Consider the following 24,730-nt stretch of genomic DNA (forward strand, 5'->3'; position numbering starts at 1 on the left):
CCGCGAAAATGAAGTTCAATGTTTGCGAGCATGCGTCAAATTGTTTCCGAGCATGTGTTTTTTCACCTTAATGCATCCTATGCATTAGAAAAAAGTAAGAAAATACCACGCTAATTGTAACAGTGACAAAAACAGCAACTAAAAAGTGAAATACACACAAAATAACAATGGAAAAAATGTAGCTGCGCTGTGAGAAATAATTGTGAAAAATACTAATATGAGTAGTATTGGCAAATAAAAACTATAAAGAAATAAATGACACATAAGTGAAAAGATGCCAAAAACAACTCTATTGCAATAAGTCCACACAATCTCTTCTTATGTGATTCAAATAAACATCCACCACCAATAGTGCAAACACCGTAAGGGATACACGCTTACCAGATGGCAAGCAAGGATAGCTTGCGGCTGAAACCCAAGCCTGGGCCTTTAGTATGTGGATTCCAACACCGCCAATGGTATTCAATGAAACCTCAGATAGTCATATTAGTATTTTTCACAATTATTTCTCACAGGGCAGCTACATTTTTTCCATTCTGTGCATTAAGGTGAAAAAAACATCCGATGCTTACAGGCCCCCCAGCCCCCCCGTTTACTTACCTGAGCCCTGGCTTCTCTGCACTTTATTAAATAGATAGATAGGAGCGCAGCCATTGGCTCACGCTGCTGTCAATCAACTCCAATGACGAGAGGGCCGGGGTGCCAAATCCTGTAGTTGGCGGCTATGGATGCCGACTACAGTACTCGGGAGCGCGCCCACAAGGTAACCCCCTTGGGAAAGCACTTCCCAGGGGGGTTAGCTGATGTGGGGGGGGGCCGAAACAAGCCGCCGAGGGACCCCAGAAGACAAGGTTTGGGCCACTCTGTGCAAAACGGGCTGCACAACGGAGGTAAGTATGACATGTTTGTTATCTTATTTATTTTGGCATTAAACAGCTTTTGTGAGTGGAGCCCCGCACAAGCAAGCTCTTTTCAAAAAGTGACCACATTTGTGTAGAGAAGAACCCCAGGGGCCAGATTCAGATAGGTCAGCGGATCTTTAGATCCGCGTAACCTATCTGATTTACGTTACGCCGCCACAAGTTTTTAAGGCAAGTGCTTTATTCAGAAAGCACTTGCCTCTAAAGTTGTGGCGGCGTATCGTAAATCCCCGGCGGAATTCAAATTCCGCGGCTAGGGGGCGTGTAAAATTTAAATCAGGCGCGTCCCCGCACCGAACGAACTGCGCATGCGCCGTCCGCTAAATTTCCCAGCGTGCATTGCTCCAAATCAGGGGTCTCCAAACTTTTCAATCAAAGGGCCACTTTATTGTCTTTCAGACTTTAGGAGGGCCGGATTGTGGCCAGCAGGGGCAGAAAATGTCACAGGCCCAAAATCAGTGAGAATAAATATGGCCGCAGGGTTGGTGGTCAATAGGAGGAGTATTCCCCCCTATTAGTAGGAGGAATAGTATTCCATCATTGGTATCCGTAGAAAATACAGTGCCCCATTGTTGGTGTTAATGGGAAATAGAACCTCAGATCATTGGAAGGAATTGTACCCCAAGGGCCACATAAAGGCTAGCAAAGGGCCACATCTGGCCCTCGGGCCGCAGTTTGGAGACCCATGCTCCAAATGACGTCGCTAGGACGTCATTGGTTTTGACGTGAACGTAAATTACGTCCATCTGTATTCGCGAACGACTTACGGAAACGACGTAAAAAAATTCAAAATTCGACCCGGGAACGACGGCCATACTTAACATAGGATACGCCGCATATAGCAGGGGTAACTTTCCACCGGAAAAAGCCGAACGCAAACGACAATCGTTTCTAAATTGGCGTAACTCCTCATTTGCATATTCCTCGCATATACAAACGGAAGCGCCACCTAGCGGCCAGCGTGAGATTCCAGCCTAAGATCCGACGGTGTAAGTCACCTACACCTGTCGGATCTTAGGGGGATCTATGCGGAACCTGAATCAGGCGCATAGATCCGACCGACGGAACTCAGAGATACGACGGCGTATCAGGAGATACGCCGTCGTATCTCTATCAGAATCTGCCCCCTAGAGTACAAGTAAATGGATGTAAGGGCCCTGCTATTTAATACCTGTGCGTAACCATAAATATTTAACAACTGAGCCATGTGCAAAGATGTGTCTGAAGATTGATCTCCAATAATACCAATTAGATTGTCGTGATTTTGGCAAGAGTAGTTGGGTACTGCATATCTCTGTCCAGATAAAATGCACAATACACCCTCTATTGCTTTAACCACATGTCTACAGGAGTCAGTTGCATGGTACCCCAAAGTCACATTAGGTAAAATATCAGAGTTACTGTTGATCTCTTGAATAGCAAGCACATAAGCCAGGAAATATCTGTAGTAACGAGGTACAGGTCTATAAAGAAAAAAAGAAGAGAAATATATGATGATATTATGATGGTGATATGAAAAAAATATAACGAACAAAACAACATAGATTTTACCCCCACTTCATGTATGTCATTGTGAAGGCTCTTTTATTAACCCACAGCAATTATTTTCCTTGAACATAAAGGCCCGGATTCACGTAGCACTTACGCCGAAGTATCTCGAGATACGCCGCGTAAGTGTCAATGTACGCCGTCGTATCTATGCGCCGTGCCCATAGAACTAGATACGCCTGAAAATAGGCTTCCTCCGACCGACGTAACTTTCCTACGCCGGCGTATCTTGGGCGCATATTTACGCTGACCGCCTCATTGCAAATATGCAAATGAGGGAGATACGGCAATTCACGAATGTAGTTGCGCCCGGTGCATCATATACGCGGTTTGCGTAAGGCTTATGTCCGGCATAAAGTTAAGCCTCATAAAGCAGGTGTAAGTCATGTTAAGGTATGGACCAGGGAACAGCCGTCATATTTTACGTCGTTTACGTAGTAGTATGTGAATAGGGCTGGGCGTAGGTTACGTTCACGTCGTAGGCAGTGATTCGACGTATCTTAAGGAGTATTTCCGACGTGATTCTGAGCATGCGCACTGGGATGCTTCCACGGGACGGCGCATGCGCCGTTCATTTGGCCCATCATTTGCATGGGGTCACGCATCATTTAAATGGATCACGCCCACTTCCACCTACTTTGAATTAGGCCGGCTTACGCCGAAGAATTTACGTTACGCTGGCGCAACGTTGGGAGCAAGTGCTTTGTGAATACTGTGCTCGCCGCTCTGCGCTACGTCGGCGTAGCGTATATTCGATACGCTACGCCGGCATAACTATGCACCGAGGTACGAGAATACGGGCCAAAGATTTCATTTTTTAAGTGTTAAGTTTGCTAACTAATCAAAATGTGTTGCTAAAAAGTTCACTGGAGCTCCATTTTTGATGAGGAAAAAAAAACATCTTGGGTCAACTTTGAATGGATGTTTTCTTTACCAAAATTAATGCTAAAAATGATTACTGCTGCAAAAAAAAAAAAAAAACAAGTCTATAATGTAGCTCAGGGGTCTCTGAACTTTTCAAACAAAGGGCCAGTTTATTGTCCTTCAGACTTTAGGAGGGCCGGATTGCGGCCAGCGGGGGTAGAAAATGTCCCAAGCCCAGCAATGGTGAGAGTAAATATTGTATGGCCTCAGAGTTTGCAGTCAGTAGGATAAGGAGTAGTGCCCCTATTAGTAGGAGTAATTGTATCCCATCATTGGTATCAGTGAAAGAAATTGTGCCCCCTTGTTGGCGTCAGTGGGAAGAATTGTGCCTCATATCAGTGGGAGGATTAAAGCCCGGATGAAGGCTAGCAAAGGAGAATGCCTTCAAACTGGCTGTCACACAAGCAGGAACTCTCATTCATGGGTGTGCAAAACAGACTGTAAAGGTTAACAGCATTGGATTTCTGGCAGGATCAACAGGTGCTCTTATCAAGAAGATACACTATTTTACCAAAAGTATTGGGGCACCTGCATTTACATGCACGTGGGCTTAATTGGCATCCCAGTCTATAGCCTCGTACACGGGGTACGATAGTTGGCCAACTGAGCGTCTGATTTTTGTCAAAAGAGCGTGTGCCAGGATCTTGCCTTCCATAATTCAATCTTATTTTATTCATAAGAAGAAAAGGAAGAAACATATAGACAGATAACGTCTTAAACATTACATACAGTGAAAACACTTACATCAACAGTAAGCAACGTGTTTGACATAACAAACTCATGTCCAAGATACTTGAGAAATGGGAACGAGAGCATGTGTACGCGGACCACTACAAGGCCTTTCAATTAAACAATCCCCAGATATATAATATGAACATTAATTGCATCCACCAACCTCGCATTTGTGAGGGGGTCAGTGTTGCGCCGCATATGGCATATTAGGGGAGATAATGCATGAGTCTGCAGGCAAAATAAGACATATGGGGTCACATAACGAATCAGGAACACTAAGCGGGTCGAGGCCATGATACGTTTAGCTCAATAGATTCCTAAGGAAGTATTTAGAGATCAAGAGAAGGAGAAGAAGCGTGGGCAGACAAAGAGGGGGGCAGAGAGACAGGGGAAAAGAGTCAAGGGACAAGAATCACTCCATCATGGCGTCAGGGTCACATCATCCAGGCCACCCTCGGCCCAAGAGATAAACTCAGAAGAGTATCGGAACATGGACCATGAAGTCCAGGTGAGAGAAAACTGCTTTGCCTTGCATAATAATGGTACACAATTATCGTGCCACAAACACAAACGTAGTGACGTACTACAAGGAATTTCAGCTCTTGAGAGCCACACTTTGGGCCCCTTCTGCTAATCTCGTGTTTGTTGAGCATTGATTCAAAACATGCGTGTTTGTACTTTTGACTTTGTGTGACGGATTTGTGTATTGACCATACGAAAATCTGATGTCAAGCCATTGTAATATTTACTAGCATGTCACCCAAATTTGTTGGCCGAAAATTGGGCAACTGTCAAAAGGAGCATACTAACGGTAAGATTTTATGACAACAGTCTGTCAACAGACAATCCCCTGACAATCCCCTGCCAACAATTGTACCGTGTGTACAAGGCTTAAGGCAGGACATACATGGGTCGAATTTCGAAAAACATTTTTTTCAAAAACCTTATCTAAGCATTTTCGTTTGAATTTCGCACCAATAGTGGGCTGCAGCAACAGCCGATTTTCGCGTGGCCATCAAATTTACATAATCGGACATGTTGCAATTTGTTTTTTAAAACAAACAATTTTCTAAACAAAGATCGGAGAATCGTGTGAGAAATGTAATTGAAAAAGAAATGCACATTTGCAAGAAAAGAAAATTCCCAGAAAGAAAAGATCCCTAGCCAAGAAAATTATTTTCTGTAACAACATGAGGTGAAATTAAAGGCTTGGTTGGTCGAATTTGAAATCAATCATGGCACCATCAGATCACAAAACGCACAAAATTTCTGATTTTCAAAAGGAAATTCGACCATGTATGCCCAGTCTTAGTCTATAGGGTTCAATATTGAGTTGGCCCACCCTTTGCGGCTATACTGTCACAGCTTCAACCCTTCTAGGAAGGCTGTCCACAAGGTTTAGGAGTGTGTCTATGGGAATGGTTGACCATTCTTCCAGAAGCGTATTTGTGGGGTCAGGCACTGATATGGCCAAGAAGGCCTGGCTCGCAGTCTCCGCTCTAACTCATCCCAAAGGTGTTCTATCGAGTTGAGGCCAAGTTCCTCCACCCCAAACTCGCTCATCCATGTCTTTATGGACCTTGCTTTGTGCACTGGTCCAAATCATTTGGTGGAGGGGGGATTATGGTGTGGGGTTGTTTTTCAAGGGTTGTGCTTGGCCCCTTAGTTCCAGTGAAGGGAACTCTTAAGGCGTCAGCATACCAAGAAATTTTGGACAATTTAATTCTCCAAACTTTGTGGGAACAGTTTGGGGATGGTTCCTACCTGTTCTAACATGACTGCACACCAGTGCACAAACAAGGTCCATAAAGACATGGATGAGCGAGTTTGGGGTGGAGAAACTTGACTGGCTGCACAGAGTCCTGACCTCAACCTGATAGAACACCTTTGGGATTCATTAGAGCAGAGACTGCGAGCCAGGCCTTCACGTCCAACATCAGTGCCTGACCTCACAAATGCGCTTCTGGAAGAACGGTCAAATATTCCCATAGACACACTCCTAAACCTTGTGGACAGCCTTTCCAGAAGAGTTGAAGCTGTTATAGCTGCAAAAGGAGGGCCAACTCAATATTGAACCCTACGGACTAAGACTGGGATGCCATTAAAGCTCATGTGTGTGTAAAGGCAGGCGTTCCAATACTTTTGGTAATTTTGGGGCAGATCCTCAAAGAAATTACGCCGGCGTATCTGTTGATACGCTGCGTAAATTCAAATTTTGCGCGTCATATCTTTGTTTTGGTATCCACCAAACAAGATACGACGGCATCTGTGTTAGATCCTCAGTACGCCGTCAGATCTAAGATGCAATTTTCCAGCGGACGCTGGGTGGCGTTCACGTCGTAATCCACGTCGAGTATGCAAATGAGCTATTTCCGATGATCCACGAACGTACGAGAGGCCGTCGCATCCTTTTACGTCGTTTTTGTTTGGCTTTTTCCGGCGTATAGTTAAAGTTGCTATCTGGTGGCGTACTCAATGTTAAGTATGGCCGTCGTTCCCACGTATAATTTTGAAAATTTTACGTCGTTTGTGTAAGTCGTCCGTGAATGGGGCTGGACGCCATTTACGTTCATGTCGAAAACAATGACGTCCTTGCGACATTTGGAGCAATGCACCCTGGGAGTTTTGACGGACGGGGCATGCGCAGTTCGTTCGGCGCGGGGACGCGCTTCATTTACATGAAACACGCCCCCTACTCGCCGCATTTGAATTACGCCGCCAGAGATACACTACGCCGCCGTAACTTACAGGGCAATTTCTTTCAGGATTCAAAGATTTGCAAAGTAAGTTACAGCGGCGTAGCGTATCTCACATACGCTGCGCCCACACAATTGTATGTGGATCTGCCCCATAGTGTATAACAAATGCTTACAATGGTATATTTAACAGACCATAAAGGAACAAATCAAATCAATTCATTGTTAGGACTTACATACACTTTATAGATAAATTAAGTATATATTGTGTACTTACTCCATACATAACACTGGAGAGTTTGAAAAACTTGACTTTGCATGTACTGCAAAATAATACACGCTGAATATTCCACCAATTATAAAGTCACCTTCATAGACATACTTCGTGTCAAAGACATATTGCCTGATTGTGATAAAACATTGAGGTCCGGAACTTAGTTTCTGACATTGTGGTGATAATAACACACAGAGACATAACATAACCTGAAGAAAGAGAGAATGACCGTCCATCCCTTAGCTTTCTCACTGTCCCATTTTGATCATCTTAAACCACAAAATCACAGATCTGTAAAAGTGATATACTACAACATAGATGTGCCCTGTGCATGGATCCTGAATCAATTCACTGATCTCAATCAATTCAATGATCTTATATTGAGTGAACCAAGCAGGCTAGAGACCGTGTAAACAATATATTTAACAGATGAATTATATGTGGCTTGTTGATTGATTTTTATAAAAAATCATATTTAATGTTGCTAAAATAAATCTGTCATGAGATAACAATGGATATTGTTACTTCTGACCTCCTTGCAAATTGTTTTTAGTTTACTAACTGATATGGTTTTAAATAAATTATGAGTAGGGGTGAGACTTGGATTTGGGTCAGATTAAGTTTCCACCCAACCTTCCGGGATATACTGTATATACTCATATAAGCCGAGTTTTTCAGCCCTTTTTTTTTAGGGTGAAAATTCCCCCCTTGGCTTATACTTGAGTCAGTGTCCATGCCTGAACGATGCAACGCTCCTCTGCATGGCTTTAGGCCGCGGCTTCGGCCTAGTGTTCGGATCCGGTGGCCATCTTGCTCCTCCTGGCCTCTCTAACAGCACTGTATGCTGGTCTCCCTGGTGTCTGGCTACCTCACTGCTCGCAGATCCTGCTCCACGGGCTTCCGACCGGGCGAGGGCAGGACGGTGTTCTCCTGCACGGCGGCAGCCCCAAATCCAGACCGCGGCTTCGGCCTAGTCCCAGGCTCCGGCGGCCATCTTGGTACTCCCGGCCTCTCCACCAGCGCTGCATCTCTCCTTTCCTGGCTTCTGCACTCCAGGGGAGTGGCACAGTAATGTTTCAATGGGCACAGTAATGTTGGGCACAGTAATATTGCAATGGGCACAGTAATGTTGGGCACAGTAATGTTGCAATTGGAACAATAATGTTGGGCACAGTAATATAGCAATGGGCACAGTAATGTCAGGCACAGTGATGTTGCAATGGGCACAGAGATGTTGGGTACAGTGATGTTGTATTAGGCACAGTGATGTTGTAATGGGCACATTGATGTTGCAATGGGCACATTGAGGTTGCAATGGGCACAGTGATGTTGGGCACGACCCTGTTTGAACATGCACACGGTAAGAGACACTTTAATTTTTTTTATTGCTCTTGCCGTGTTCTAAACAGTTTGCAGGCTCTCTCCCCCTCTCTTTCACCCACGTTTTTTTTCTCACACTCCATTCTGCTGATCCAGGTAAGAAAAGGTGGGTAACTCCTTGAACAAAGTATATTTTTGAAAAAGAACCCATTGTGCTACTCTGCCTGCTGTGATGTTAAATATATGTTCTGTTGTGTCCTATGTTCTGTGTTCTATGTCACCTTGAATGTGGCGATTGTCTGTATGAGGAGGGACTGGCACAGTTTCCTTATCTGGGAACAGTGTGGTAAGCGAGGGTGAAGAGTCACAGGTGCCCTGCCACGCTGAGTGTGTATACTCTTTGCACAGAACGATTTAAAGAGGGCGAACCGAGAGATTCGCAGTTGCCTTGTCGTATTTGTGTGAACAAAGAGAACGTTATCAAATCCCCCCAGTACAGATGGTGCGCAATCTATTATACATACAAATGTGTGATGTGGAGGTCAAATTCTCTTTGCACAGAACGATTTAGATAGGGCGAAAGAGTCGCAGGTGCCTTGTCGTATTTGAACAAAGAGAACGTTTTTTTTGACGCCCTGACAAATTTGTGTAGATAATATTTACCCCTTAATGCAGACATTGTCACTGATATTTTAACTGTCTGGTGCTTAAAGTTATACTAATTGTGCGTCTGTTAGACTGTGCCTGGCCTATTGATGGTTGAATGTTATAAAATATTCTGTCTAACAGATTGTGTCTAATCGATTGTGTCTACCTGCTCTGTCTTTCTCCTGTTTTCTCCTGCTTGTCACAATATTCCCCCCCCCCCTCTTCTTCTGTAGCCTGCCTTAATAACCCTTTCCTTGCTGGCTGCTACAAAACTCCCTCTTATCTTCCCCCTCTTTCTCAGCAGCTCCAAATAACCCCCCCTCCCCCTTCCTTCGTTTACTCTTTCTGAGCTGGAAAGTAATTAATTCCCTCTCTTTCTATCTAGCATAAGTATGCCCTTAGTTTGACTGGAAAGGAATTTTCTCTCATCCTCTCTCCCCTTGTTCCCGCCTGTTTCTATTACCCCCCCCTCTCTTTCCTTAGTTAACTCTTTCTATGCTGGGAAAGTAATTAATTCTCTCTCACTCTTTATCCACCCTCCCTCTTATAGCAAACCTATCTTTTTGTTTGCTGGGAAGAAATTGTTTCTATTTCTCTCTTCACTTTTTTTTACCGCCTCTGCAAACCCCCCCCCCTTCTTCCTCTGATTCAATATCCCCCCCTGTATCTGGCTTTTCTTGTTCTATATATCAACTGCTGTTGTTGCTGACTTTTGTTTTTGATTTACAGAAGTTTGAAGTTTTTTCTTTCTTTTTTTTACTTTTTACTTAACCCCCCCCCCCTCCTCTCCTCCATTTTCTTTTTCTTTTTTCCCCGCCTTTTCTTGTTCACCTCCATTTTTTTTTCTATCAACCCCCTTCACTGCTGAAACACCCCTCTCACCCCCCCTCCTCTCCTCCATTTTCTTTTCTTTTTTTTCCGCCTTTTCTTGTTCACCTTCATTTTCTTTTTTTTCTTGTCAACCCCTTCACTGCCGAAACACCCCTCTCACCCCCCCTCCTCTTCTTTACCTTAGTTACTTCCCTCTCTTTCTTTTTAACATTCTCTCCCATTTTGCATAATTAATATTTCTGTTGGGGAGCTGGATTTTAGCCCATTGCTGGTGCATTAACTAAGGGAGGGTTGAGAATGGGTCCCCGGCTTACGAGGCCCATTGAGGGCACACTAGCCTATGACCTTGTGCTTAATTGAAAATAAGGGCTTGTTGGCTAATAGTAATTTGATTTTTGGGGCTGAGGCCTGGTTGCACGTGGCTAAATCTCTGATGGATGAGGGGTGGGTGGAACAGGAAATGCAGAACAAGGAGCGGCTGATGTATGTATATCACAAAGGTAAAATCCTGCCCCCTCCCTATGAGGGTGGCTCCAACTGGGCATGTAAGGAATGTGGGAGGTCCGGACTCCCACATCCTGACCGCCCTGGGCTCTGCCACGAATGCAGGAGGACCTCCCCCAGAAGTCCTCCCCCTTGCAAACAGGCCCACCTCCTGTTTCGCAAACCCCCCACCCACACCTCTCTATCCCCTATGTCCAGTATTGAACATAGATGGCAGCGTCTACTGCCCACCGGCCGTCGTCCCGGTGATGCCTGCAGTATCGGACTCACTGGCTCAGCCATCCACTGCCTCCGCTCAATACGCTCCAGTATCAGGGCCCCTTCAGTCTACCCCTGCTAGGGCACTAGTCCCTCCTGCAGCACTACCACCCCCACCCCCCAGCCTACATTCCTATGACCCAGCACGTTCTCATTGGGAAAGTGCTGTTGAGAGGTTTAGAACCCAGGGCCTGCAGGACGAAATAACCTGGAATTCGGGGCTCGGCCGTATGCTGCCAGACGCTCCGCTCAGGTATGCCTCCTTTTCCCCCTCGCAAGCATCCACCCTAGTAGTTTCTCTCCCTGACCCCGAGTTACATCCCATGCCATTTTATCGTAGAATTGCACATATCCAAAAGACGTACTCGTTGGCATGGAAGGATTTTGGTTAGCTTGTGTGAAATGAAAGCAGGAGATGCATACTGGCCCATAATGGAGAAACATTTTAATAATGCCCGGTTAGCAAGCGAGGTCTCATATAACTCAGGGGTTGTGTTTTGTGAACAGCTACAGGACTGGGCTAGGGGTAAATTAGCAGATCAGGCCACTAGCATTCAGGATGTGATGCAAGACCCGACGGAGTCAGTGGAAAAGTTTTACATGAGACTCACTCAGGTCTTTACTGATCTAGGATTTTCTTTACATACCAAAGCTCATTATGATATCATCCCTACTAAGCTGTTGAAGGATTGTGCCGACATTCTGGCACCACCCATCACACAGCTTATAAATCAATCTTTTAAGGAAGGCATAGTGCCATCCATGCTGAAAGAGGGCATAATCCAGCCCATCCTGAAAAAACCGAATCTGGATCCCAAGGACCCAATTCACCGCCGCCCCATAACAGGCCTAAACGTTCTCTCTAAGATAATGGAGAAAGTAGTGGTACAACAGCTGCAACAGCATCTAGATACCCACAACCTACTGGATCCATTACAATCAGGCTTCCGTCCCGGACACGGGACTGAAACGGCCTTACTTAAAATATGGGACGACGCCCTCGAGGCCGCAGACGAAGGAGAATCTTGTCTCCTAATTCTGCTGGACCTAAGCGCAGCCTTTGACACGGTAGATCACAAACTGTTACTGATGCGACTAGCTTCGGTAGCAGGAGTTGCAGAAGGTGATTTACCATGGTTTTCTTCCTTTCTTGAAAACCGTTCACAAACAGTTAAATTGGGTTCTTTCACGTCTGAGAGGCGCACGGTGTCATGTGGAGTCCCCCAAGGATCCCCCCTGTCACCGGTGCTTTTCAACATCTACCTGCGCCCTCTCTTTGATATTATCAGTAGCCAAGAACTACTTTATCACTCTTATGCAGACGATACGCAACTGTATTTTCGCATCTGCAACAAAAAGAATCATCATCCAAGTTTAGAGAAATGTCTTGCTTTGATTGACAACTGGATGACCAATAGCCATCTTAAACTCACCAGTTCTAAAACAGAACTCCTTGTGTTTCAGGCCAGCCGAAAGAGTCAAGTGGTAACAACTTGGACTCCACCGCCCATTCTGGGGCAAATCATCAACCCTAGCTCCAAAGTCAAAAGTCTCGGGGTCATCTTTGACACCTTCATGACAATGGACGCACAAATAGGGTCAGTAGTCAGCGGAGCGCACTATCTGTTGCGCCTACTACGCAGACTTATTCCATTTATCCCTAAAGAAGACGTAGCAGTCGTGGTGGGAACAATCATAAACTCCAGACTGGACTATGCCAACGCACTGTACCTCGGACTCCCAAAGTACCAAATCTCCCGCCTGCAAGTCGTACAGAATACGGCCGCCAGACTGGTGACTGGGAAAAAAAAATGGGAATCAATCTCACCTTCGCTGAGAACCCTTCACTGGCTGCCAGTAAAAGACAGAATTGCATTTAAAGCACTCTGCCTGACACATAAGTGCATCCATGGGAAGGCTCCGCAATATCTTTGCGACAAGATAGAACCTCACAATTCGAATCGCGTTTTGCGATCCACCGACCAAAATCTGGTCAGGATACCAAAAACTAAATACAAGTCCAAAGGAGAAAGAAGGTTTGCTTTCCAGGGTCCTAGACTATGGAACGCTTTACCAACCAGCATTCGGTTGGAGGAAAACCACCTGATTTTCAGAAGACGGATCAAAACTCTGCTCTTTTGAGGTCATGAGTCACAGACAACTAGCGCCCAGAAGCGATTCAGTTCGCATGTGTTGCGCTCTATAAATTTTTCATTCATTCATTCATTCATTCATTCATTCATTATCAAATGCTGTCAAGTGCTTTCGTCGCAGGTTTGAAAGAACCGATACGGAAGGGACTGATAGTGGCCCGTCCAGAGTATAGGACATTATCTTTAGATGCCGTATTGCCTGTTGCAAGAGGTCTGGAAGTACAACAACCACTCCCAGAGGTGACACCCCTAATGACTGTAACTCCCGCCCAACCACTAACTGTGGCTCCCGACCCCCCACTGGCTGTGGCTCCCAGCCAGCCCCGGAGAGCCCATATTATTTTCTTTAATTGCGGGATTCAGGGTCACTTCAGGAGGGATTGTAGCCCCCCCCCAACAGCCTAGAAGATGCCCCCCAGTATGACAGTATGGGTATGATCGGAACCCAAACTTCAGGTATGGTCATTACCCGGACTCCAGGTATGATCAGTACCCGGACTCCAGGTATGATCAGTACCCGGACATCCGGTATGAGCAGCGCCAGACTGCCAGGGCTTTTCCTCCTCCTCCTCGAGGGGAGCACCCTCAACCCATTAAATAGGAAAACGGCAACCCTGTGTCTTCTGCCTCCTTCCCTTCCCTTCCGATAATGGCCGTCACAACCCGGTCAGGGGCGGGTCCTCTAGCAAACATTTTGATCCCAATAGAGGGTCGCCCCACCAAATTTGTTGTAGACACAGGTGCTTGTCATAGTGTCATACGGGAGGCAGAAATCCCTGACCCCTCCTACTTATCCTCTATAGATGTGTCTTGTGTGGGAGTGGACGGTCAGTCTCGGTCCAGCCCCCTCACGAGACCTCTACAGGTGGGTACTACCCCCGCATTGTTGGCAAGATTCGTGGTTTCGAACACCTGTCCCCTCAATCTCTTGGGTGCAGATGTTCTTTCCAGGCTTCAGGCCTCCATTTTATATAATGCTGATGGGTCCATCTCCGTGTCCACTGCCCTGAGTGAGGGTGACACATCAGCATTATGTTCCCTCCCCTTCCTGATGGCCCTGCAGGTTTCGCCAACTGCTATCCCTGACCATTTCCTTGATCAAATACCTTTCTGCCTCTGGTCCACTGGCCCGGAGGATGTAGGTAGGTTGTCAGTTCCCCCGGTGGTAGTCCTTCTTAAACCAGGAGCTGTTCTTCCCAGAAGGGCACAATAACCCCTCAAACCTGTCCAGACTCAGGCGATTACTGAGCAAATTGAAGTTTTGTTGGGGAATGGTCCCCTGATACCCTGTACTTCCCCTTGCAATACCCCTTTGTTTCCTGTTAAAAAGAAGACCCCCAAGGGTCACCCGGATAAGTTTCGGTTGGTACAGGATCTTAGAGCAGTGAACGAGGCCACCGTTTTGGAGACGCCACTTGTCCCCAATCCGCACACTCTTCTGTCTGGGGTTCCCCCATCTGCAAAGATTTTCACTGTCATCGATTTGGCAAATGCCTTCTTTAGTGTCCCATTGGACCCCTCCTGCCAGTACTTGTTTGCATTTACCCACGCATTAAAACAGTATACCTGGGTTGTTCTCCCACAAGGCGCACAGAACTCGCCCAACCAGTTTACTAAGGCCATGTCCCTTATCCTCTCCAACTGGCCTAACCCCCACCCGGACCTGGTTGTGGTTCTCCAATATGTGAATGACTTGCTCGTCTGTGCCCCCTCTCAGGAAACAGCGGAACAATCGTCTGTGAGCCTTCTGGTGTACCTAGCTCAACAAGGATGCAAGGCCTCAAAAGAGAAATTACAGTGGTGCTCTTCCCATGTTGTCTTCCTGGGACATTGCATATCTCATGGCGCAAAGCACATTACGCAACAACGCATTGAAGCCATCCAAGCCATTCCGCCCCCCAGTAGCGCCAAGGCCCTACATGCATTTTTGGGACTGATCTCTTATTGCAGAGCCTGGATACCTGTGGCTTCCCTTCTCATGCAGCCACTGTATGACAACCTGTCATGTGTCCCCTTTGCGCTGTCCGAAGAAGCCCTTACTAACTTTTACCTTTTGAAAAAGGCGGTCAGCTCTGCTCCTGCACTCGGTCTCCCTGATTATGGAAAGCCCTTTCGCTTGTTTATTTCTGAGACCCAGGGCCACGCCTCGGGGGTGTTGACACAAAGTTATGGACTCCGTAACCGCCCCATTGGTTACTATTCTGCCCGCCTAGACTCAGTTGCCAGAGGAGAACCATCCTGTCTACGAGCTGTTTTTGCTGCCCAGGCCCTGTTGGACAAAACTTCAGATATTGTTCTGGGATATCCCCTACAGCTGCGTGCCCCTCACAATATCTTTGCCATCTTGAATCAAGTGCAGCCCAAGCAAATATCCTCTGCCCGCAACCTCCGGTTACAATGCACTCTACTCCTGCCTGACAATGTCACACTGCTTCGATGCCAGCAGCTGAACCCCGCTACCCTTCTTCCTCTTGTCCAAGGGGGGAATCAGGACATGTCTCTGGACAAACAGGAAGAAGAGAACACAGACCTACCTGCTCCTACCTTGGATGAACATGAACATGGTTGCTTTGAACTCATGGAGGCTGAAACCACCCATCTACTCTCTGTCCTGGATTCCCCAATCCCAGATCCTCAACTCACCTTGTATGTTGATGGCTCCAGATTTGCAGATTCATTCGGCAATTACCATACAGGATATGCGGTTACCACAGAGACTTCAGTTATGAAAGCCGCCTCGCTCCCAGCATCCATGTCTGCTCAAGAGGCTGAGCTCTTTGATGAACTCACTTATAAACAAACACTATGTAGCTCCAGGAATCACTACTTTAACTAACCAGTACTGCAAGTCCTGCCACACCTGCCTAGCATGGAATCCCGGAAGGCTGGAGAAAACCCCCCCGAAACATTCAGCCAGACCTCTCTACCCCTTCCAGAGGATACAGATCGACCACATAAAAATGCCAAAGAGTGGTAGATTCGAGTATGCCCTGGTAGTAGTAGACATGTTCTCAGGATGGCCCGAGGCTTATCCAGTTGCAAATCAGACAGCGAAAACCACAGCTAAAAAGTTACTTTTGGAGGTGGTTTGCAGATATGGGGTACCCGAGGTGATAGAGAGTGATCAAGGTCCTGCGTTCACTGCTACAATTACAAAATAAATATGGAAGGCCCTAGGTACCACATTAGTGTTTCACACACCTTATCATCCTCAGAGTAGTGGGAAGGTGGAAAGAATGAACCAGACACTTAAAACCCGAATGTTGAAAATGGCCAAGGACACAGGTCTGTCCTGGCCTGAAAGTTTGCCAATAGCCTTGTTCAGTGTACGGTAGTCCCCGAGAGGGAAGCATTCTTTGTCCCCTTTTGAAATCTTGTTTGGTACAGCTCCTAGGTTAGGTTGTTATTACCCACAACAGTTGCAATTACAGTCTGATACTTTGGTAGATTATGTAACGGCTCTTGCCAAAGAATTAACTAATATTGATGCACGAGTATTTTCTTCCATTCCAGATCCTGATTTAGATACCGGTACTCACAGTATACCGTATTTATCGGCGTATACCGCGCACTTTTTTGCCCTGAAAATCAGGGCAAAATCGTGGGTGCGCGATATACGCCGATACCCGCTTTCCCGCGCCGAGTTTGAATACTGCGCCGGCATATAGCGAGCGCAGTACACTTGTGTATAGTCGGGCAGTCTCGGCTCCTCCCGCGCTCACATCCTGGACATACAGGACGTGAGCCTGACAGTAGCCGAGCCTGCCCGAGTGTACTGCGCTCGGTATATGCCGGCGCAGTATTCAAACTCAGCGCGGGAAAGCGGAAAACGAGCGACGAGGACGCCACAGAAGGACGCCGGACCCGACGAAGAGGACACCCGAAGCCGCAGACAGACGCCGGACCCGACGAGGCCGCCGATGGACGCCGCGCAAGACACCAAAACTGTAATCTCATGGAAACACTGTTGTGTGCATCTCAGGAAACACCATCGTATCTCTGTTTTTTGACCCGGGTATCTATGCGAGTGATTCCTAGAATCACAGCTCATCCCTATAGAGGACCTAGTAACAGAAGGGAAGCACTCCAATAGAGAGCGTAGAAGTGCCCCAGCTGGTAGTTTTGACCCTCATGTATATATAGATGCCATAGGGGTACCAAGGGGGGTCCCGGATGAGTTTAAAGCTAGAGATCAAGTAGCTGCAGGTTTTGAGTCCCTGATTCCCATAATCACCATAAATAAGAATGTGGATTGGATTAATTATATTTACTATAATCAACAGAGGTTTGTTAACTATACCAGGGATGCACTCCAGGGAATAGCTGAACAGCTAGAGGCCACTTCACAGATGACTTTCCAAAATCGCATGGCCCTAGACATGATATTAGCTGAAAAGGGGGGTGTATGTAAAATGTTACCTGGAACTAGTACATGTTGTACGTACATTCCGTACAATACAGGTGCGAATGGCAAGGTAACATTGGCCATTAAGAAATTAGAGGAACTCTCCAAGGAGTTAAAAAGAAATTCAGGGCTGACAGATCCCTGGGACCAGTATTTTGGGTGGATGAAAGGGTGGCAACGCATTTGTACTCAAATAGGTATAGCAATTTTGTTTTTGGTTATATTGGTTGTGGTGATGTTTTATTGTATTCTGCCCTGTATAAAGAATCTGTTAGGAAATGCAGCTGAAGAGGTAGCTCCTACTTTTTTAAATTTGGGTGATATAGGAGATTCATTGAAGGAAGTAGAAGAGGGACCATATCCTCTGTTACAGTCTTTACCTGTTAAGACCACTTACAACATTCTCAAGTGAGGGAAAGAACAAAGAGAATGTAGGGACAGTACTGATAAAATAGTCATTTTAAGGGGGGACTGTGATGGATTTGGATACAATTTCTATTTTGAATTATTTTATTAGAACTTCTAAAATGTTTAATCTTTTATATTTTCATATTATTTCTACATTGTTGTTTTTTATATTTCTTTTTATATATGCATGTGTGAAAAAATGTCACAATAAGTGTTTATTTTCCTTGATAAGATTTGTCAGATAAGAAATTAAGTTTTAAAAGTAATGAACTCAGCATTGAAAATACGAAGGATTATTAAAAGCAGCTCCATTCCCCCCCCCCCCTCAATCACTCCTGATACTCCAGCCTCTCCTTTCTACTGCATTCTAAAGTGGAATTCAACCATCCCCCCTTCTTCCTGTCTCCATCTGACCAGAAGATTTCTTCCAAATAAGGACTTCCATCTCCTCGCTCCTAGCCCAAACCACTGTCTGAAATCAAAATGGCTCCTGGACTTTGGAATGTGTATGCCATGTGCTACAGACGTCACAAGGGGGTGGGTGATACTGAGGATGGAGTGGGTGTGGATTTATGATGTGAATCAATCAAATGCATGTATTTGTGATGTCATGAGGCTAAGAAAAAAATAAGGTGAGAGGAACTCCTCCCTTCTCTTTTCCCACAGCCATCCAAGTAGTCTGGTCTCAGCTCCTTGTAATTTGGTCAGCAGGCAAAGTAGATATTCACCCTGAGAAATTGTGTCAGGACCTTAATTATTCTACTACACGGTGTAAACCCAGCCTTAATGTTACACTTGTGTGTTAGAAGTTAGTAAACATTTAACCACTTGTCTACTAAGGTACGTATAAAAACTTCATGGTAGACAAGAGAGCTTCCGACTCAGGCTGATTGTTAGGGAGCTGATGGCAACCAGTAACGTATCCCCACCCAGCCATTTCCAGTTGACAGTTGAATGCATACAAAGGCCTGGGGATGGTGGCTTAGCCTTCTGAATAAAAATGGCCATGGTCACATATGGTCAATGACATCCGCCACTATCGCCAATTAGTTTACAATTCCAGATAGCAAGTAATTGTGCTGCAAGTTTGAAAATTACTTGCTAAGCTATTGCTTGACTTGCCAGGCTCCACAAGTTTGTTGCACAATTGCAACATGTCCACATTGCATGGCTCCAGATCAACTTTCTTTGCAAACATTCTGCAAGTCTGCTGCAAGTTCTGGTTCAGTTATGTTGTGCAATAGTTATCCCACCACAGGAGGCACTGTGGCATTGTGGAAAAAATGGTCCGCACTCCAGACCTCTTAAAATTTCTTCATTTTACTAAATAACCACAGTGAACAAATGCAGATTATGTCAGTTGACGCGTTTCAGCCTATAAGGCCTTAGTCATGGCTTATGACTATGGCCTTATAGTCTAAAACACGTTACTTAATCTGCGTTAATTCACTGTGGCTATTCAAGAAAATTTAAGAGCAACAACCGGAGTGCGCATCATTTTTTCCACATTACTCTACTGAGCCAGCGACTGTGGATCGAGCACCTGGGAGCTCTTCAATCTATGTGTTGTATGGGTAATACCACTGACTTTTCTGTTTATACTGTGGCATTGCCCCTTTCCCTGTAATTTAGCTTTAAATGTATCTTATTCTTTTATCTCTTCATTCTTCATTAACTATAGTGCAGAATTTAAATTACAGGTCCGAGATTTGTGGTTTCATGAGAATCTTAGATTGGGGTGTTTGGGAAAGTGTAAAAGGGAATACTGTAAAATTGAAATTCAAATTAGAATTTTCCTTTAAAAATCTACTACCATTTTTCCCAATTAGGTCAAATTGGCAGTATATTCTGATTGCCCTTCCCCCTGCAAGGTATCCTCAGCCATCTGTGACTCCATGGTCATCTCTCCACTGTAGGAGTCCACTCTGGGTTGGTTTGCAAATTGGATGGAGTTGGATCTTATCTGGGTAGATGATGTCACTTCCTGTGACAGTGATTAAGCTTGGTGACAGGCCATTCAGGCCAAAGTACTGTCACGTGGGGAAGCTCAGAAGACATTGTTCATCTATAAACGAAAGGAAGCATTTTAAGTGTTGTGAAAATTTTATTAAGATGTATTTAATATGTATTGTCATAATGTCGCCCAGTGTTAGTACTCCCGCAGCCCGCTCTAAAGAGCTGACTGGGGCAGATTGACGCTGGTTGAGACGTGTCTGGTAGTGGAAAACTTCCTGGGATTGGAGAGAGACGTTTGCATAGTGGGGATATGTGTGCCAGCGAAAGTGCCCCTGTGCATTAGCACAGAACGATCATCTGGGGGACATATGTTCGCTCTGCAAGGACATTATCGGTTATAGGCGGATGTACGCTCTTGTGTCTCATCAGCATATGTTGGGATTCGTAGCGTACACCTGCAGATAGCCTCCCCACAAGGAACAGTATTATAATCCGGGTATGCGTTGTTCTCTGGAACAGCACAGAATAAGGATTCCTATCAGCGGTAATACGGGAGCTTTGAGTTGTTATGGTCAGAGACAGAGTCCATGTTTGTTTAGCTTCCATGCACCCTGTCTCTGCCCAGACACGCCCATAAGCCTTGAGCCATTATTCATTGGTTGTTTGTATTAACTAATCCTGTAGGAAGTTTTCCTGTTAGGTCACTTCCTATGAGTGCACTCCCCTTTTTTGCCATTTCCTGTGATGTCATTTTGTATTGAGGAAGCGATTGGCTATTGTGGCAAACTCTTCCTGTTTGTCAGAGTTTTTGTCTTTTACAAATAAAAGAGCCAAACACACTGCTCTGAGGAGGAGTCATGCTGAGGAGCTGAGAACATAAGCTGTGGTGAGGTCTGTTCACTTGGAGATATACAGGAAATAGAATGATGCGTAAGATGCATTATATCATTAGACGAAATGGGTGCTTATTAGCACAGGAGATTGGGGATATTGTTTGTGCTAAGCATACAGCCTTATCTCTACGACAAGAGTCACACGTGTCTCTGCTGGGTTAGCAAAGTTGACTCTAGGGTTGTCCCGATACCGATACTAGTATTGGTATCGGGACCGATACTGAGCATTTGCGCGAGTACTTGTACTCGCGCAAATGCTCCCGATGCTTTACCGATACTTTTTTTCTCCCCGAGAGCGGGTGGAGAGGGGGTGGAGTGCAGGTGGTGGAGAGGGGGCGGAGAGCGGGTGGAGAGGGGGCAGAGAGCGGAGCAGAGCAGTCCTCGAGTATGGAGGAGAGGAGAGCTGCTGCCGTCTAGTCCCTTAAGAGAAAGCAAAGCCCCCCCCGCCCGCTGCCGACATCTAGTTGATTTGCGCTTGGGGAACATAACAGCTTTCATTTGAATAGCTGTGTGTTCCCCGCCACGCCTTGTCATGTATAGCTCCTCCCCCTTGTCCGGAAACTTTGATAGGCAGATCACCCGTCCCAGGATTGGACGGGTGATCTGTCTATCAAAGTGCCCGGGCAAGGGGGAGTGTCTATACATGATGAGGCGCGGCAGGGAACAAACAGCTATTCAAATGAAAGCTGTTATGTTCCCCAAGCACAAATCAACTAGACGGCAGCGGCGGGGGGGGGGGGGGGACTTGGCTTTCTCTTTGGGGACACAAGGCTGTATTTAGGGACAAGGCTGCATCTAGGGACAAAGCTGCATTTATGGACAAGGCTGAATTTAGGGACATGGTTGAATTTAGGGACATGGCTGAATTTAGGGACAAGGCTGCATTATGGACAAGGCTGCATTTAGGGACATGGCTGCATTTAGGGACATGGCTGCATTTAGGGACATGGCTGAATTTAGGGACAAGGCTGAATTTAGGGACAAAGCTGCATTATGGACAAGGCTGCATTTAGGGACATGGCTGCATTTAGGGACAAGGCTACATTTGGGGACACATGGCTGCATTTAAAAAAAAAGTATCGGTAATCGGTATCGTTGAATTCATGAAAAAAAGTATCGGTACTTGTACTCGGTCCTAAAAAAAGTGGTATCGGGACAACCCTAGTTTTAATGCTGCAACTTGGCCCATAAAATCCTGTATAAAAGTGGTGAACTCTTCCCTGGATGGAAAAGTGGGCCACACTGTCAGAGCTAAGGAAGACTCAGAGATTTCAAGTAGAAATCTGTCAGTGGCAGGCCCTTAAGTGGGTGCACTGCAAGCTGCACCAAATGTGTTAGACACATTGATCACATCAGAGTTCAATCCCTCCATGTTAACCCTTTGCACAATAAACCAATAGGGGTAATAATGGTGTCCAATTGTCCTAATCATGTGTAGCGCCTATGTACTATACAGTATTGGTGCTATCTAAATGTATGTGTAGATCAGAGTGTAGTTAGACTCTGATCCTGATTGTTAGAGCAATTATGAATGAATGAATGAATGAATGACTTGTATAGCGCAACACATGCGAACTGAATCGCCTCTGGGCGCTTTTTCCAGCCAGTATCTGCTTGGTTGGTGCGGTCATTTTTACCCCGTAGGATCATGACACGCTAGGGACACACAGTCATACACACATATATACATATATACTGGGCCAATTTGGATGAGATCCAATTTACCTACCAGCATGTCTTTGGAGTGTAGGAGGAAACCGGAGTACCCGGAGGAAACCCACGCAGACACAGGGAGAACATGCAAACTCCAGGCAGATGGTGTCGTGGTTGGGAATCGAACCAGCGAACCTTTTTGCTGCTAGGCGAAAGTGCTACTCACTGCACCACTGTGCTGCGGTCTCTATCTCAGCTTGGCTGTGCTGTGAGTCCATTCTGCTGTATTGGTGTGTTCTTCCAGCGCCGGTGCTGCAGATGGCAGCAGTGGAGTCAAGGTTTGGGTGCTCTTTCCCAGCAGCCAATCACGGGGGTTTGTCCTCGCTGTGCATGCTGGGGAGGAGTATTCATGAGGCAGACGCCATTGATTCTGGGTCTTCTTCGTCCAGTGTGGCACCCACCTTTAGAGTGGCCACATCACAGCGCCCCGGTACTATGGCCTACCTGGCCGGGTCGTGCGTGCCACGCTGTGTTCCTGGTTCCGGGGGTAATGTTGGCCCGGAGCATCCAAAACGTGACGGGGGCCCAGTGAGTGACTGGGTTCCCACCTTTAAAGATCCCAAGCTTTACTGCTGTTCGGTGGGGAGTCAGTCTGAGGAGCGCCATTGAGAGGCTGGCGGTCCAAAAGGGCCTGGACAAACCACCAGGGATCGAGGTAGCCGGACACCAAGGGATTGATCACCTGTCGGTCGGTACCTGGGCGACAAGCTGAAGGAGATCCAGACGTAACTCAATTAAGGAGGCATATCTCCAGGAATTCTACCCAGAGGGGACCTGTGGCAGAGGTATCATCTGAGGCTCATTGAGAGGGATCTGTGGCAGAGACTTTCTCTCTAGTTAAAATTTCACCTAGGAGGGTCTGTGGCAGAGACTTATTCCTACAATTGTCCGAGCGATGCTCCGGCTGCCAGGTCAGTGAGAGAGGCCTGTCTGGGTACACTAAACCCACTCCGGCGGGAATGGTACTAAGAAGTGTTACGTTTGGGAGCAGCACTGTTTACTATCATTACACCTGAATCTGCTATTCTCCTATCTTCCTCAGCTTTACTTTCCTCACCACAAGCTTACTGTTTTTACCCGGCTGGGTAATAAAGAGCACAGCAAAGAGCACCTGTCTGGACATTCCTTTTACTTCTACTAGATGTAATACACATCAATTAGGCAAATATGACACTGATCAACCTAGTGAATATATAAACAAAAGTTCCAGTCCATCTGATAGATGGGTGAGATAAATGTGCAAAAAATTGAAAATTTTAAATTTTTTGCACATTTATCTCACCCATCTATCAGATGGACTGGAACTTTTGTTTATATATTCACTAGGTTGATCAGTGTCATATCTGCCTAATGTGGTGAATTGCACTTAAATGTTTGGCGTATTTTGTCATTATATCTGAGTGTATATACTTTATAGATTTGTGTTGTCGTCGACACCTATATTTATTAACACCAGACACACACGGCTCAATCGGGCTATGTGTTTATCTGATGTGCGTTTTCACTGATAGCACAAAATATTTTTTTTCTTTTGGTTTAGCGCAACTATACATATTTTCCAATTTTGTTCACTGTTGTTCACAGAATAGTCGCTGCTTATTAATCCAGATATTATTAATCCTTTAACTTAGCGCAGTTGTTTCCACTATTCCACACATCAATTACCCCTAGGAATTTTTGAGGAGCCAAGAGGTAACATGCCGCCCAAAAATCCAGCAGCCCCCCCGGGGGTAGTGCCACACATGGGGGCTCGTCCAGGATTGGCTGTTACCTCAAAAATACCAGAATTCAGAAGTTATTTGGCCACAGCCATAAGGAATTGTCATGTGTTAAAATGTGCATGGTGAGGAAAGAGTTAACGTCGCCATTGAAGCTGGGTGCACGTGCGGTGAAGCCATGTGCGCCTGCCACATGTAAAGGAAAGTATCTAGGTGGGAGGAGCTACCCACCCCTGCGTGAGATGCAGGCTGAGTTTGGCGCCAAAGGACAGAGTGATTGCCCGCCCATGAGAGAAGGTCGTGCGAACATGTCTGTGCCATCAACGCCATTTGGATAGCTGCGACCCTCAATGTCTGTGCCGGGAGTCAACGCAATGTCCGCTGCTGCTGGAGTACCTCTGACAGATATGCGGGCCCTGGGGAAGTTCGTCCTGTTTTCCAGCGGCAGCGTGAAGGCCCTCAGACTGTCCTGCCCCCGATGTTCGGAGTTGGCCGTCCGTCTGTTACCTTTTGCTAGATGCAAGAGATGCCGGAGTTACCTATTCCAAGTGGAACCACCGACTGAGTCTCCCCGGGAGTACAAGGTGGACTGGATCACTGGGAATGTGACCGCGGAGGAGGAGGCCCCATGGCCGGAACCCTCCCCAACTACAGTAGTATCTGATCTGGAGGTGGTGACCGTCTCGTCCATGCTTACACTGCCATCGGCTGCTACCCCAACTGTATCACCGGAGGTAAGCCATGTGGATGAGAAAGAATGTGTGCCCAGTGTAGAAGCTGGTGTCATACCGGAGGCGACACCAACTAATGTGGTCTCAGTGTGGCATGC

The 24,730-nt window shown here is 46.2% G+C and overlaps 1 protein-coding gene across 1 annotated transcript in view; it reads right to left on the reverse strand.

Annotated features, from left to right (window-relative positions):
* LOC120943915 (vomeronasal type-2 receptor 26-like) overlaps positions 1–14,431 on the reverse strand; it is a 36,626-nt gene extending 22,195 nt beyond the window's left edge. Inside the window, exons 1-2 of the mRNA XM_040357592.1 lie at positions 14,157–14,431; positions 2,092–2,383 (exon numbers count right to left, since the gene is read on the reverse strand). Coding sequence (XP_040213526.1) covers positions 2,092–2,383; positions 14,157–14,431 — 567 coding nt within the window. The remainder of the gene's footprint in view (positions 1–2,091; positions 2,384–14,156) is intronic.
* Between the last annotated feature and the right edge of the window lie 10,299 nt (positions 14,432–24,730).

The sequence above is a fragment of the Rana temporaria genome, chromosome 1 (assembly GCF_905171775.1).
Source record: "Rana temporaria chromosome 1, aRanTem1.1, whole genome shotgun sequence".
NCBI classification, from domain to species: domain Eukaryota; kingdom Metazoa; phylum Chordata; class Amphibia; order Anura; family Ranidae; genus Rana; species Rana temporaria.